The 16,525-nt window shown below is 43.4% G+C and overlaps 1 protein-coding gene and 2 long non-coding RNA genes across 3 annotated transcripts; 2 read left to right on the forward strand and 1 right to left on the reverse strand.

The window, feature by feature from the left end:
* Nucleotides 1-1,172: 1,172 nt before the first annotated feature.
* LOC124688353 lies at nt 1,173-3,716 on the reverse strand. The gene is made up of 2 exons (XR_006998497.1): nt 3,313-3,716; nt 1,173-1,611 (listed from the first exon to the last, which is right to left on the reverse strand). It is a non-coding gene; the product is annotated as an uncharacterized LOC124688353 (long non-coding RNA).
* Nucleotides 3,717-5,183: 1,467 nt separating this feature from the next.
* LOC124690664 (lysine-specific histone demethylase 1 homolog 1-like) lies at nt 5,184-7,917 on the forward strand. The gene has a single exon (XM_047224023.1). The coding sequence runs from the start codon at nt 5,184-5,186 to the stop codon at nt 7,641-7,643; it is 2,460 nt and encodes an 819-aa protein (XP_047079979.1). The 3' UTR covers nt 7,644-7,917.
* A 4,009-nt stretch (nt 7,918-11,926) lies between these two features.
* Nucleotides 11,927-13,128, forward strand: LOC124689122. Its single transcript, XR_006998716.1, has 3 exons — nt 11,927-12,035; nt 12,134-12,219; nt 13,028-13,128. It is a non-coding gene; the product is annotated as an uncharacterized LOC124689122 (long non-coding RNA).
* Nucleotides 13,129-16,525: the final 3,397 nt, after the last annotated feature.

Genomic DNA, 16,525 nt, shown 5'->3' on the forward strand with positions numbered 1-16,525 from the left:
TCATTTTAAAGGGAAGTGGTTCAATAATGCATGCATCAAAAGGGCAGTGTTGAACTTGGCGGTTTCACAATAATTTGAAAAATGTATAGTTCATGTTTCAATATAGAATGGTCAATTTGAAATTGTTTCACAAATTTAACATGTAATCTTTTTAAGGTTTGTTTCAATTTGCCTAGAATGTTTCACCTTTGTTTCATTTTGAATGAAAGTGGTTCAATAATGCATGGACAAGTACGACGGTAGTTTCAGGAATGAACCATCGGGTCCTTCCATTGTTCCAGTTTAGGATCGATGTTTCACATTAACTTCGTAAATGTATTGCTTGGGTTTCATTAGTGCATGGTTTAATTGATTGTGTTTCACAAGTTGGACATGTTTCGCAAGTTGGCTACTTGAGATTGTTTCACAAATTAAACATGTAATCAGTTTAATGTTTCACAAGATTACAATTCATGTTGATCCATCCATGAATGCACGTGATATGTGATTGTGTTTCAAAATTTCGAAAAGTTGTCCATCCATCCTTATAGTTAGTCACTTCTTTGGTAATGTTCGAAAACAGCTCAGCAACTTTTCCATTTTCGTAATTAAGTTGTTGTTTGAGAAAAATTTGAACGATGGAAATATATCCTTCAATTGTATCAATTCAATAGGCATGTTCCAAATATGTTTCAATTTGAGCAAATGTGTTTCAATATTGCAGTCACAACGTAGGATGGTGTTTCAGAAGATGAGGATTGAAGTTCGAAATGGTTCAATGTTGATTAAATAATGAATGGATTTGTACTATTGTGTTTCTATATTACAGTGATGACCATTCAAGTAATTTAAAAGATGCATGACTTGATTAAGATGGTGTTTAATGTTCCATTCATGTTTTGTTGAAGTGAGCAATGTTACAGATCTGATACGATCAAGTATCCAATGTTCCACAAACTTGTCATGTAGGTCCAATAATGGTTAAAACAAGTTAATTTGCCTATGTTTTTTTCAAGGGTGTACGATGTACCCTTCGTAATTTGTGTCGCTCGGAAAGAAGAATAATGGACAAATCAACTAAAATTCTAATTCATTTAGTAAATTGGGAAAAGATAAAAGCTGGAGTATCCTCCATATTTGGGCGAATTGTCGGTAAGAAATGAATAGCAAGGGTGCTTAAATATAACTGAGACTTGAGACATTTTGGTTTTATAAGATGAACATGCAGTACAAGGCAGCATGCCTGAGAGTCGTGTTTTACAGATGTCTGAAGCTTTGAGCGAGCGCATGCCCGGAAGGCCTTGGCCAAAAGGAGGAGGAAGTTAAAAAACATGTACAAAGCCAATGTGCATAAACCAGTGATCAGAAACCAGGAAAGGCTGTGCGTCGCCGCTCTGTACTGCATTGGTTTGCATATGTGCTCCATCACTTCAGTTCTTCAGAATACAGGAGAAGATAACAAAATATAATGACTTTTCGGACTGCAGTTTTTGTTGCCGCTGATTTTGCGTTTTCGTGAATTGGGAGTCGAAGTTGACACGGCATCCGTCCCTTTTGCTGCTCCTACCATTAACCTGGGGGATGTCCGCCGTGTGGTGTTAGACATTTGAACATCTTTTTCCATGCTGGGACCTGTGGGCAATATATTTAGAAGGGATTAACAAACATTTATAACTCCATTGATTAGGTAGAAAGCAGTTAATAAGACGCAGCGAACTAAATACAAGGGAACGTTCGCAAAGTCTAAAACTAATGTTTGATATACATCCGCCGGTTCATGTGATCAGTGAATTGTAACCGAGATAGGCAGGGAAATGGTTATATTTTAGGGTTCATTTGGATATGGTGAAAATATCAGTAGTACTATCATATGGTGGAAACATTCTTGATGCAACCAATTTGTCAAAAAGATGCTGTTATTGAACTTCCTTAGTTGTTATGCATAACACAAGTGAGTTGAGTCAGTACACATAGTCCGCATGGTAATAACAAAAACAATATGAAATTATATTCCCTGGTTGTGTAATCTATATCGATCATTTGGTACCCTTGAATATGTTGGAAATGTAATTAAATATTTTGCCTTCCCTAGAATTTAGGTGGAACACATCAAGCAGAACAATTGACACACGCCAAGGTGAAGCACATTTACCAGAAACATTGAACCAAATTGTTTAATTTATCCTTGTATATACATAAAACAGCCAGTGATGTTGGACACGTACTTCAATCTTTTGGTTTCCTTTGATGAAAATTGCATTAGTTTCGTAAACATTACCAAGATATTTGCCGAAGTAGTTCTGTTTATTTCAAATCTATTTAGAAGAGATTTCCATTAGTTTCCATATACAAAAAAGGCTTCACATAAATTTATCGGGATTTCTAGTATGTTTATTTTTGGAATCTGCTCTTTGGTATACTATAATTAGTGAGTGTATGAGAGCTAATGTTTTGAAGAAGATGATTCTCCAACTGGTTGTGAAGAAGTCCTAAAATATATGGTTACAAAATGAGGTGTTGTGCCAAATATGTGTTGGGTTATGTTAGTGTAGAGGACTAAGTTTAGCCACCTACACAAGAGCTAATTGTAAGATGTGGCGAACTATGCGGTTCCTAGTGAAACAAGCATGCAACTTGAAGTAAACATGACGAAAACATATGAAACCCATGTGAAACTGTACTGGAAACATGAGAAGAATGTGAAACCTTGGCAGTGATACATAAACCGGAATTATGGTATCCATGAGAATTTTTAATCCTATGATCAGATGCCGGTTCCATATATAAATAAACCAGGCAGTGATACATAAACGAGCGAGTGATGTTGGAGATGAGCTTAAATCTTCTGGTTTCTATATTTTATCATTCTATATACATAAACCAGCCAGTGATGTTGCAGATGAACTTAAATCTTCTGGTTTCTATCAAAAGTGATGGAAGTGTAAAAAGGTCAACAATTACAGAACAACAGCTAGGTATGCTGAATGAAGAAAACAAATAATGTGTAACTTTGAACCTATCATGAATTTATGATTGCACATACGAGAGTGAATATAAATTAAAGGAACTTAAATCTTCTGGTTTCTATCTGGCAGCGCCCAGGAGGAGTATGCACATGTGAAGCAGAGGAGTACAAAATTCGAACAATTGCGGCTATCCAAAATCGAGAAAATGCGGCTATCCAAATTCGTGCAAATTGTCCCAAGTAGTCCGAAATCCTAGTGCAAATCGTCCTAAATCAGAGTACCTACTGCGATTCATCCCAAATCGAACTAACATAGGCAAACCCTAGTTCGAATCGTCCAAAATCAGAGTACATAGGCACAGTCTTACCTTGTCACCGCGACGGGAGAGTGCGGCTCTCCGGCAAATGGTGCGTCGGCGACACGGCGGAGCAGCGGCGGACCACCAGGGAGCGCGGAGGGGAGAGCCGGAAGTCCGCCTACCGGAGGTGGAAGCGAAAGCGGCGGGGCGGCGTCAGACTATCGCGCCGGCGCCGGTCGACTATCGGAGCTGGAAGAGAGAGCGGCGGCACTGGGAGTATTAAGACAAGAGAGAGAGAGAGAAGCAATCGCCAGATGCTGGAAGAAATTGCGGCGGCGGCGACCAAAGTCATTACCCGGCCGTATCTAACCAGGAGCGTGGAGTCGAATAATACGATATGCTGCCACAGCCAGGGAATACGGGAAGGACGGGGAATGCCACAGGCGGGCCGGGAACGGAAGCACGGATCTAAAAGCAAGCGGACGGTTCGGACGACTACTACACCTACCGGCGCCTGTAAAAACGATTTTTCGCATGCGGGCAATCCAAGAACATGTCGAGTTGTTCCACAGAGACGGGTCGCACCCTTCGCTCATGGGTCTCGCCAACCCAGGCTTAGTGTCGAGTCCATGCCCTGGCACATCGTTGATTCAACTATGAGCACGCGACTGTCGTGCTAGTCAGCTATTGTGCTAATCGGTGGATAAAAAATCAAAGGAGAGTAAGCTTAGAGGTAGAAGACATATATGACATTTGGGTCATTGCAGTCAGTCAGAGTAGCGATTTCTTTTTTTACATAGTTCAATTTAGAGAGGGACTAGTTAGTTTAGGATTCATTTCATCCAACCTCTAGGAGTTCATGTTTTAAGAGCAATAACAGGGCACCAAAAAGAGGTGATGTAAAAACTAGACATCACCAAAGAGTGGGTTTTACATCACATGGGCATTTTTAAAATTTTCAGACCATGTAAAATATGACACTAAAACTGGAATATATGTATGAAGTTAGCGTAAAATTAGCTTTGTTTTGCTCTCGAGAGCGAGCAGGGACACACGATGGTCCGTGTTCGACGCGAGGCTTCGCGACGAACCAAACAGTGGCAACATTGCGACTTGTTTGTCATCCGAAGGGCTCCGACGATGAGCTTCTGCCACAACGCATGACAACTCTCATCGGGACAGCGGCTCAGAGCAAGAGGGAGGGGAAACAGGGTCGACGAGGTGGAGGTCCTCAATCGACCGTCGCTCTGCGCCACAAATTCTAATCGCCAACGAGACAGACTTGGCCATCGGGAGAAGTGGAGAAGTGTTGGAAGGGATGACGTAACTAGGTGACGTCGATCTGGTTGCATACGACTCGAATTTTTGGTCGATGCCGGCCGGGGGTGGGTGACTGTCGAGCGGCGGAAAAGAAAATGGAGCTTCTCCTTGGCAGCTTATCTAGGCGTGACCTAACTTTATTTTACATTACCTCCCAAAATATAACATCTACTTTTCAAAACATGCAACACCCGATAGGTTAATAGCCTGTTGAAGACATGTTTTTTTGCCAAGCTTGCCCAACGTGACATCACATGTATTTTTTTTTCAGTTTTGCTACAACTGAGATGAGATTTTTTTTAAGTCTATGTCACTTAAAAAAATAGTTTGTATTGCACTTTTCTGTTAAAAAAAATATATCAGAAATATGCAACTGAACCGAATTACATTTTTGTTGCATTTTTCTTTTACACTTAGACTTTAGGCACACTTTTTTTTTTTTGCCCAACAGGCCTGGCGCTGCACAGTTCTGGCCCTAAACCAACCCCTGAACCCTCCCAATTTCCCAACTCCTCTTCCGCTCCCACCCGCCGGCCTCGCCGCATCTCCGCCCCGAAACCCGGCAACCTATGCCACAGCCCGACGCTCCCGAAGCCGCAGATCCGCCGCCCCCCACCCCAATGGACCAGGACGGGGACCAAGCGGCGGCGGCGGCCGCCTCCGCGGAGCCCATGGAGGACGGAGCAGCAGGGGGAGACGCCGATGCCGCCGCGGAGGACGAAGCGGCGGGAGGAGACGCCGCGGAGCCCATGGAGGACGACGCGCCCACGTCCTCCCCGACCCCGTCGGCCCCCTCCGCCACCCTGGCCGTCGACGACTCCACCGTCGCGCGGAAGCGCCGCCGCCGCAAGAAGCAGTTCCTCGACATGGTCCCCACGGAGGGCGTCCGCGTCCTCCGCGCGTCCTCCTCGTCCGCCGCGGCCGCGGCGCATCTCACCGGCATCCCGCGCCGCCGCGGGCGCCCGCCAACCAACTCCTCCCTCCGCCTGGCGCGGGAGCTCGACTCCGAGGCCCACATCGCCATCGCGGCGGGGTTCCCCGCGGACACCCTCTCCGAGGACGAGGTCGCCGCCGCCGTCCTCCCGCGCATAGGCGGCGCCGAGCAGGCCAACTACCTCGTCGTGCGCAACCACATCCTCGCGCTCTGGCGCTCTAATCCCCTCGCCCACGTCGCATCCGGCGCCGCGCTCGCATCTATCCGTGCCGAGCATGCGCCCCTCGTCGCTGCCGCGCACTCCTTCCTGTCTGACCACGCCTACATCAATTTCGGCCTCGCCCCCTCCATTGTCTCCCTCCCCCCACGCCCACCTCCCTCCCTCCCAGCCCCTTCCGTCCTCATAGTCGGCGCTGGCTTTGCTGGCCTCGCTGCTGCACGCCACCTTATGTCCCTTGGCTTCAAGGTCGCCATTGTGGAAGGACGACTCCGACCAGGCGGCCGCGTGTTCACCAAGACGATGAGCTCCTCTGCTGCAGCCCACCCTGACGTGGTTGCTGCTGCTGATCTTGGAGGCAGTGTGCTCACAGGTATCAACGGGAACCCCCTCGGTGTCATAGCACGGCAGCTAGGGTTCCCGCTTCACAAGGTGCGGGACAAGTGCCCGCTGTATCTTCCCGATGGCCGCCCTGCCGATTCTGACATGGATGCTCGTGTTGAAGCTACATTCAACCAGCTTCTGGACAAGGTGTGCCAGCTGCGGCAGGTTGTCGCAGATAGTGTTCCGCACGGTGTGGATATGTCACTTGGCATGGCACTTGAGGCATTCCGGGCGGCGCACGGTGTCGCCGCTGAGCCACAGGAACGGATGCTTCTTGATTGGCATCTGGCGAACCTGGAGTATGCTAATGCTGCTCCTCTTGCTGATCTCTCCATGGCCTTCTGGGACCAAGATGATCCATACGAAATGGGCGGTGACCACTGCTTCATTCCTGGTGGGAATTCCCAGTTTATCCGAGCACTTGCTGACGGCGTCCCGATATTCTATGGACAGAATGTGCGAAGGATACAGTATGGGTGTGATGGTGTGATGGTCTACACTGATAAGCAGACATTCCGTGGTGATATGGCGCTCTGCACTGTTCCGCTCGGCGTACTTAAGAAAGGGGACATTGATTTTGTGCCTGAGCTGCCTACTCAGAAGCGCGAGGCCATTCAGAGATTGGGCTTCGGGCTTCTTAATAAGGTTGTGATGTTATTCCCTTATGACTTCTGGGATGGCAGGGTTGATACATTTGGGCATTTGACGGAGGACTCTGGTCAGCGTGGTGAATTCTTCCTGTTCTATAGCTATTCTTCAGTCTCAGGAGGGCCACTGCTGGTTGCACTTGTTGCTGGGGAATCTGCTATCAATTTTGAGAAGAAGTCACCAATGGAAAATGTTGAGAAGGTTTTGGACACACTTAGAAAAATCTTTTCACCCAAGGGGATCGAGGTGCCAAACCCATTGCAGGCAATATGCACTCGATGGGGCACTGACAGGTTTACATATGGATCATATTCCTATGTGGCTATTGGGTCTTCTGGTGACGATTATGATATATTGGCTGAGAACGTTGGTGATAGAATCTTCTTCGCTGGGGAGGCAACAAATAGGCGATACCCTGCGACCATGCATGGAGCTCTGCTTAGTGGGTACAGAGAGGCTGCCAATATTGTAAGAGCTGCTAGGAAGAGAGCAAAAAGGGTTCACTCATCTGAGGAAATACATGTTAATAATGAAGTCAAAGTTAATGAAGTCAATGATATAGTTAAAGATGACAACATTGATCTGGATGATCTCTTCCATATCCCTGATGTTGCTTTCGGTGGCTTCTCAGTTCTCCATGACCCATCTACATCTGAGCCTGATTCAACTTCATTACTTCGTGTTGGAATTGGTGCCAGAAAGTTGGGCTCTGGCTCACTTTTCCTCTACGGCTTAATAATGCGAAAGAATGTAGCTGAACTAGCTGCAATGGAAGATGATGAGCAGCGATTGAGTACACTGTACCGAGATTTTGGGACAAAACTCGTGGGATTGGATGGCTTGGGTGATGCTGGGGAAAGCCTTATATCGCGGATAAAAGCTGCTTCTAGGAAGTAGCATCCGGTCAAGTTGTTGGAAGGTTGATTCATCTGCAATAGTTTTGCTCTTAGCATTGAGTTTTCAGGCCTGGCATAGCCTACTGACCTTTCAAGTAATTCGTTCATTTCATTGATTGCTATATATCTCTCAATTCACATCAAGGTGTAAGCTGTGCCATGTAGTACTGGTTAAATCATGGATTGTTATTGGAGATCATATCACCATGGGAACTAATGGAAGATTCTTACTGGTGTACTTTCCATTCAGACATGATACACCTCTCTGACACTTCTGTGATGACACTGTTATTTTTCCACATAGTAGTTTTTGTTGTGATCTAGTACTGGTTAGCATGTGATTTAAATTCGAGCCTTAAGATTTCTCTACATGAGTTATTCTACATATAATAACTAGGATGTTTGAATAAAAAAGGATGGTATGTTTTCCTAATGACATTTTACCACTATTTGCATGATACATAGTTATGATTCTAGCTAGTAATGTTTCTCCAAGTTATCATTTGCTTTCACTTTCCTTTTCATTCATGTTTCAGTCCTAGTGATTACATGTGCGTTGTTATTTATTTTGGAAGATGGTTTCATATGAACTGCAGAGCATATTTTTCGAGGAATGGAAAATGGCCCAGATTTTTGTACTCCCTCTGTTCCGAATTACTCTAGACGCATTTTATTGTATAGATACATGCAAATCTAGATAAATCCGTGACATCTAATTTGGGGCGGAGGGAGTAGTAAACATAAAAGCATGCTCATGTTGATCATTCCTTTCGTTCACCAAGCTGCAGGTAAAGGCTCTTCTAAGTGACAGCTCAAGAATTGTTTGATCAAATTATCAGTGTGGTATCTGTTCTTTCACTTAAGGACCTATCACTTTGACAATTTTTGCAGTAAATGATTTATGATGGAAATGCTATAACTTATCCAAGAAGCAGGTAACAAATATATAACCTTTTGAAGCATGATTTTAGTGGAATGCAGTAACCGTGCTGTGTTGGTTATCCAATGGGACTCTATATATTACATGTGGCTAACATTAGAAATAACTCTGTTATTACTTTGTGGTCTGCGCTCAGAGTTATGTTATGATAAATTATTCCAATTCACCCCTACGTTGGTAGTTTAGACTTCATTTTCTTGACTGTAGTTCTGACTTCAAGGTTTTGACTTGTTTGAATAACATCCTGATTTGAAGGATTGTCACTTTGTCAGCATAGACAGCGTTTGGAACACACATTTTCTAGTTTTTCTTTTATTTCATAATCAGTCTCAGTCATTACATGTGCGCTGTTGCTTATTATCGAAGGATTTATATAATCTGCAAATTATTTCAGTGTTGAACTTTTGATTATTCCTTTTCTTCAGCAAGCTGTAGATAACGTCTCTTCTAATTGACAGCTGAAGAAACGTTTGATAAAAAAAATAGTGTGATGTTCATTACTTCACCTAAGGACCTATTGATTTTGACAATTTCTACAGTAAAACAATATGACGGAAATGCTATAACTTCTCCAAGAAGCAGGTAACAAATGTTTTACCTTTTGAAACGTGATTATGCTAAAATGCAGTAACCCTGTCGTGTTGGGTATCCAACTGATAACTATTTTATGTTCTTTTTGTCAAATAAATATTACATAACTTAAGTATGCTTAATTCTTTAAGACAAAGCTTTCTGATTGTCTTACTATGATTTTCTTATCATATTTTACCTAGTCAGATCCGAGACACAGGATCTGTATCTTGTGTACTACAAGAGATGGCTCTGTTTTTACTTTGAGGTCTGCGCACAGCGTTTTGTTATGATAAATTACGCCAGTTCAGGGTCTTTGCAATGGTACTTTAGACTTCATTTTCTTGACTGTAGTTCTGACTCCCAAGGTTTTGACTTGTTTGAATAAATTCTGTGATTTGAAGGGTAATAAATTGTCACTTTGTCAGCATAGATAGTCTGCAAAACACACCACATTATCCAGTTGTCTTTGTTGGAGTCTTACAAGCTCACAGTATCACGATTAAATTTGCAGCAAACTTAAAATAGAAAGCCAAATTTACACCTGGTTGTTTATTTTTGTAGCTGGCCATTTAAAGCACATGCACATTCTTGTGCTAGGATGTCCGAAACTCAGCAGCATTCTTTTCTGTGCAGTGCATTTTTCTGTTTGATTCATAAATATGCTGCATTGGTTGGTGCTGTGAAAAGTACATGCCCCTGTTAGGATGTGTGATACTCAGAAGAGTTTTGTCATGTGATACAGCATTGCAGTATCGTATGTGTGTTTGTACTCCTTGATTCATATTATTTGCTAATATGGATGCATCAGGCTAAATTTGTCAGATCATCCATAACGATAGTGCTTTTTTTTGAGTTGAGCAAAACATAATCTGGTTTATTTTGTTGAAACTTCAGTTCTGTTGTAGTTCTTAGTATATCCTGAAGAGTGGTTGTCTGTAGCATTTGCAGAGATATGCATCGCGGTAGCACCTGATAAATTTGAGGTTAGTTGGAAATGTGGGATGAACACATGCTTTGGGTCGACTATAGCCATGCATGCTGCTTTAATTATTCACCACTTTCTGGCAATGAACCTAGGCTTATGTGAGTAAAAAGGTGGCATTGGGGTCTTTTCTTTCGACCAGCCGCTCGATTTGATGCTTCTGTCTAGGGGTACATATTTGTCCGCAAACACGGTCGCTTTTCTGTTCTCTATTTGCTTTGTTGCCGCGTCGTGTTCTCCCACGTACTCATCTTCTACACTTCTTTTCCATTAAGAGTTGTGTTTCTTTTTGGAGGTACATTAAGAGTTAAGTTGGGGGCGCAAGACCATCAGATCATAGGTCATGGCTCCCCTAATGTTCTGCAGATTTTACGGCAGATTTTTTTAACTTGTTTAGGTTCCAGACCTGCATTGAAATTGGTTATTGAGCAGAAATTTAGCGACTCGTTTGACCGCCCATACTTAATGGTTGATGCCTTGAAGACAGCACTGAGCCAATTTCCTTGCTGACCTGTATATCATAAGCTCATCAGGGTCTCTTTGATTCATATGATAGAAGAAATGTATGACTGCAGTGTCATGCACTCTCTAACTCTACAGCTTGTTTGGTTCAAAGGAAAGCAGAGAAATAAGATAGGAATACCCGCAGGAGAAATAAAATCCAGTGCAAATAATTCCTTAGAAAAAAATACACGATATTTTATCCTACCACTCAAACAACTACCATAGTGGCATAGTTCGTAAGGATTTGAATCATTCAAGATTCCTATGCAGATCCTTCGAACCAAAGAGGCCCTTGGCATTTTTTGATTGAGCTGATGTTGAAACTGAACTGCCTCACTGTCTCCTCAGCCTGTCCATAACACATAGTAAGACTACTGCTCGGTAAATCAGAAAATAAAGATGACTGTTCGTCGTTGCTAATAATTCTGATCGTTGCTCACTTGCTTTACTCTGATTTCATCAACTACTACCTTATTACCGACAAGCGACCAAATTAACCAAAGGTGTTCAGTTTTTAGCGATCTGTAAGTGGAGAAAACCTCCCGTGTATAGATGTCAGCAGCGCTAGATTTCATCTCGGCAGCTGCCCAGTGTAATCATGTACTGTATCAAAAGCGTTGGTGCGACAGTGACGCCCGTGTCGCTATTCTTTTCGGGCCATGCGTCAATATGGCTCCCCGGCTCACTGGAGGCCTTTGTATTTTTGAAGTTTGAAAAAATTGTAAAAAATGTGTATATATGGGCAATGAGGTATACTTCAAGTGTGCAAATTCTCAATCCGAAATACGCTGTATTGTACTCTACATAAAAAAGAGAAAATTATAGATCTAGATGTGTGAACAGTGCACCTTCAAACCTTGTCAGATGTTGTCTTTTTTGTGTAGCCCATAATGCATCGTTTTTCAGATTGAGATATTGCATGCTTGAGATATACATGATTACCTATACATACATTTTTTTTTAGATTTTTTAAAAACTTCAAAATATTATTTTCAAAATTTAAAATAAAGGGCTCTAGTGAATTCGTGCCCCAAATGCATATTTCGTCGATCCTCTCCCTGCTCTTCAGACCGCTGGCTCCTGCACCCCCTGCCTGCCGCTCTCTAGTCGCGTCTGCTACAGTTCTACTGCGTCAGTATGCTACAGTTCTACTGCGTCAGTAGATTTGACAATGCCCTGGCTGTAGGAGCAGTGCTACTGCTTTCCTCCTTTAAAGCCAGGAGCGTGTAGGAGCAGCCTCAGCTCATTTTTCCTCTCACGCTGGCTGCTCTCTCTCTCTCTCTCTCTCTGTCTGGCAGGAAGAACAAAGCAACAACTAGTTATTTGGAGCCCTGTTTTCATCCTTTAGGAGTTCGATTCAGGACACGAAGCAGTAGAAGAAATTGTAGATCAAGGTGAGATCTTTCAGATGATTGTTTTTTTTTCTTATTACGGGCATGTTGTATTCGTTTGTTTCAGTAAGTCTTAAGTATGTGTACTGCGCTGATTTAAGGAAAAGAATATCGTCTTGGAGTGGCATTTTGGAGCAGTTGGAGCCGGTATTCTCAGGAGAAGTAACTGAAAAAGTTGTAGATCAAGGTAAAACCTACGAGATGCACGGATTTGTTTTGCCTTTTTATGGTGCAGTGTAGATGTATCTTTAACTCGTAATTAGGCATGTAATGTCGCATGAGCTTTTAAGTACTCTCTCCGGAGAGGCTTTGTAGGACTTCGATAGATCCATAGTTATAGGCACTGCTATGTTATGTGCCCACAGGGTAGCATTCATGTTCGTTACTAATTACATTAATCACACTGGACAGAGTAAGCCTATTCGGGGAGCTTTGTACGGAAGAACAAAATGATGTAAATTATTAACTGGAGATAATTATTCTATTACTTCTTTTGTGAGTACTTTTTATTCATTTAAAATCGTGAAAAAAATCTCATCCTTACTCCACCGGTCCACCCACATGTGAGCTTCTTTTGTGGGAGAAGAGCACTCCCTTATAAACTCTACAATGACCAAACTATTTGTATTCTTGGATGATCAGAACTGTGATTCGAAATAAGTAAAGAAAGAGCAATGAGAAAGAACGGTCTTTGTGGTCTAGTGCATTTACTGTCCATTTAGAATGTAAACTGTCCTTGTTTCTTGCTTGTGAATACACATGGAAGATCTGTCTTCAAAAGTTTTGGTGTATATTTAAGTTGGCCATGATAGCACCATGCACTACCTTGAGCTCTACTAATTGTGTATTAAGTATATATTTGTTCTTTGCCAACACTTGTGCAACATCATAGTGGAAGTTCTTACATAAATCTGTTGTACAAAAGAATATAAACATGAACCAGTACGGAAGCTTTAGAACACTAAGCTGTCTCCATGTTGCTTCTGCATGAGCAGGACCACAATTCAGTAGGAGCTCGCCTTTGCATTTAAGAGGACCAAAGCAGCTCCCAAGAGGCCAAGATGAAGAGGAAAAAACCTCCCGATAGAAAGCCATGTAAGTTGTTACTTGTTAGACCTTTGTGGGAAAATTTATACATCTAAGGATGAGACAATAGCATAATTACAATTCCTCTCTTATATCTTCAATATTTGCATAATTACAGGGTTGACCTTATTTGGAATGAATGATATAGGAAAGATGGTAAGAAACTACTTCTCTGGTCTTTTTATAGATTAAGTTTGTGATGTTTAACTGTATTCATTCATATCATTAGAGCCAACTAGGAAAGTCTGCATCCGCGCCCGTCGTGCTCATCTTCTAGAATGCATAGTTAGTGCTTAGGGCAGGTACAGTAGTCCACCTTCAGCTGTCTGTAAGAGGTGCCATGTTAGATGTTTTATGATGTGGAGGCGTGAGAGCGAGGAAAGAGATGGAGCCTGTCTGCAATTCGGCAGACGGTCGAGAGCCGAAATAATCGGTAGCTACAGACAGCTTCTCCTCCGTTGTATGCTAGGTCGTCGGTAAGCTGCATCTTCTCGCTAGGAAAAAGTCCCCATTCTTCGGCTGCAACTGCAACTGACGGTTTCTCTTATAGACACTTGAAAAAGACAGCCCGCTGTATCGAGCGTCTCCGCTGCTGTCTGTAGATGACATGGATGTACGGTACAGCCGATAGCTGTCTAAACCATTGTACATGCCCTTACTACTTTAAGGTGCGTCTTTTTGCAGCTTGATGAGTGCTCGCTTTGAATCAATGAGTGTAAGTGAGAAACTTAGGATGTGTCAAAATTAGGTGTGCATGTGATTTAGGGCGTGTTCGGCAACTCCCTGGCTCCGAGCTTCTCTAAAATCTGCAATGGAGCAGCGCCGAACACAAAAACTCCACGGAGCTAGTTCCAAGAAGCTGCACAGAAACGATGTACAAAACTCAGAGCAGCTATTCTGGGAATTCCCGGATCAGCAAACGACGGAAGCGGCGCCAAATTACAAAGATATGCCACCGCCAAGTCAAGAATAACGCTTCGCTCGTCTCTATTCCCTCGTCTCCAGCATATCCCAAAACCAAAACAATTCCCAAATCGAAACACATCGCGATGCAGCCCCCTGTGACCTAGCCGCCGCCACCACGCCAACACGACACCACCGCCGCCGGAGTCCTTCCCGCCGGTGAGAAAGTATTCGCCACTTCGCCCTGTTCTCCCGACGCCGCCGACCCCGCTCTGCATCCATTCCCGGCCGCCTCCGCAAGATCCGCATCTCCGCCCGCACGCCACCTTCTTCTCCGCCCGCACGCCAAGGTTCGGCCACCGGCGACCCGCCTCCGTCCTCGTCAATCCTGCACCGCGGCGACCATCATCGACATCCCCCTCGACCTTCCCCTCAAGCACGGCCAGATCCACCCATCCCGACCTTCTCCTCCACCCTGCCGTCAAGCAGCAGCAGCGGCCGGTATCCCCCTGTCCAGGAGCTCAAGGTGAGATGAATCCGTGTAACTGCTAGCTGCAAGTCTGCATTTTGGTACTGATTTTACTAAAACGTGTGCATCTTGGTATTGTTGTAACTCAAACCGTGAGCAGTTTTGTATTGTATAAAATTTCTATATGTTTACAGTAGAAGTGACACAAAATTTTGTAGACTAGTATCAAGATGGCTGCCGAATGGACCGATGACAACACTAGAATACTTGTTGAGTTGTTTGTCAAACAAGTGAGGAAGGGTAATAGGCCAAACACTCACTTGACACCCAAAGCATATGAAGAGGTTGCTAATGAATTCGAACGCTAATCTGGACTGGAGTACAAGCAGCCCCAACTTAAAAATAAATGGGACAAACTGAAAAATGACTTCAACATATTCAAGAAGCTCAGACTGAGGGAGACTGGTGGTGGGTGGGATAGTGAGAAAAACACTGTCAAACAAGATGTTGAGTGGTGGAAGAAAACAAAAAATGTGAGTTACCATTCCAACCCCAATTATGTTTTGCTTCTTGTAAGTAATTAACTTTAAAAACTGAAAGTCTTATTTATGTTGGTGTATTACAGGACATTCCAGGTAGTGGCAAGTTCAGGAAGCAAGGGCTTCGTAATGAAGAGGGCTTGAAGGTGTTGTTTGAAGACATCACTAGTGATGGTACTCGATCATTGGAATCCTTCTTCGGGCCAACCACCTCCTAATAGTGCAGCAATACAAGATGCCTTCAATATTGATGACATACAAGATCTTGATAATGAAAACACCGAAGAGCAGCCATGTCCAGATGATCCAGGAGCTAGTACTTCGACAATCAAAAGGCTAGGAAAGTTCGTCCATGATGGGAACAAGAAACCCAAGACTGCAGTTGTGATGCAAGAGCAGATTACAAGGATCGGCGACATTGCCGAGAGATCCCAATCCTCTTTTGAGTCTTTTATAAAGAATGATGATGTTGGTTCTGTCAAGTCTGTCATGGATGCGGTTTTAGAATGTGGTGCACAAGAAGGTAGCGATGAGCACTACATTGCCACCGAGTTGATGGCCAAGAGAGACATAAGGGAAATTTTTATGCACATGACTGCTGGGTCTCGCAAGGGTTGGCTCCGTAGGAAGTATGACCACAAGTATCCGCAGTAGATGGTGCTCCATAATAGTGTGATGGTTATTTATGTATCGAGATTATTTGTGTTGTGATGTTGAACCATAATATCTGGCTTGTAACAACTATTTGGATCTATCTATGAATTTATCTCTATGAGTTGCTATCTATCTATGAGTTGACATCTATCTATGAGGTGCTACCTATCTATGAATTACTAACTATTTTGGCATTGGTTCATTGTGTATGCAGATGGCTGACAGTGATAGTGATGTTGACAATGACTATCAAAGAAAGAGAAGGTTGGTTTGCCATCATGCAAAACAAATGTGTATCCTTTCATCAAATGCAGCCAACATAGTTCAGAAATATAGTACAAATTGGTTGTTGAAGGCTGAGCCTAGGACTTCTATTTTGAGTGGATTTGGATGGTTGCAAGAGACTGTTGACACACCCGGAGAAACATACAGAATGCTAAGAATGAGTGCAAGGGTATTCTTCGACCTTCATGACTTGTTGGTCGAACGGTATGGCCTCACACATTCCCCCTTTGTTAGCAGTTATGAACCTCTAGCTATGTTCTTGTGGACATTGGGTGGTCGTGAATCAAATAGGAGAACACAAAACCGTTTCAAACATGCAGCCGATACTATCCACCGCAAATTTCATGAGGTTCTACATTGTGTGATCCGTATGTCATCTCACTATATCAAACCAAAAGACCCAAATTTTCGCGTCGTGCATCCTAGGATTAAAAATGATAGAAGGGCATACCCACATCTTAAAAATTGCATTGGTGCAATTGATGGGACTCACATTAGGGCCGTCATTGCCCCGCACAAGCAAATGAGGTACATTGGAAGAACAGTGCGGTAACTCG

This window comes from Lolium rigidum, chromosome 2 (genome assembly GCF_022539505.1).
Source record: "Lolium rigidum isolate FL_2022 chromosome 2, APGP_CSIRO_Lrig_0.1, whole genome shotgun sequence".
Classification (NCBI taxonomy): Eukaryota; Viridiplantae; Streptophyta; class Magnoliopsida; order Poales; family Poaceae; genus Lolium; species Lolium rigidum.

Bases quoted from the DNA above. Each gene is read 5' to 3' on its own strand.
- LOC124690664 (XM_047224023.1), top strand. From the start codon at position 5,184: ATGGACCAGGACGGGGACCAAGCGGCGGCGGCGGCCGCCTCCGCGGAG.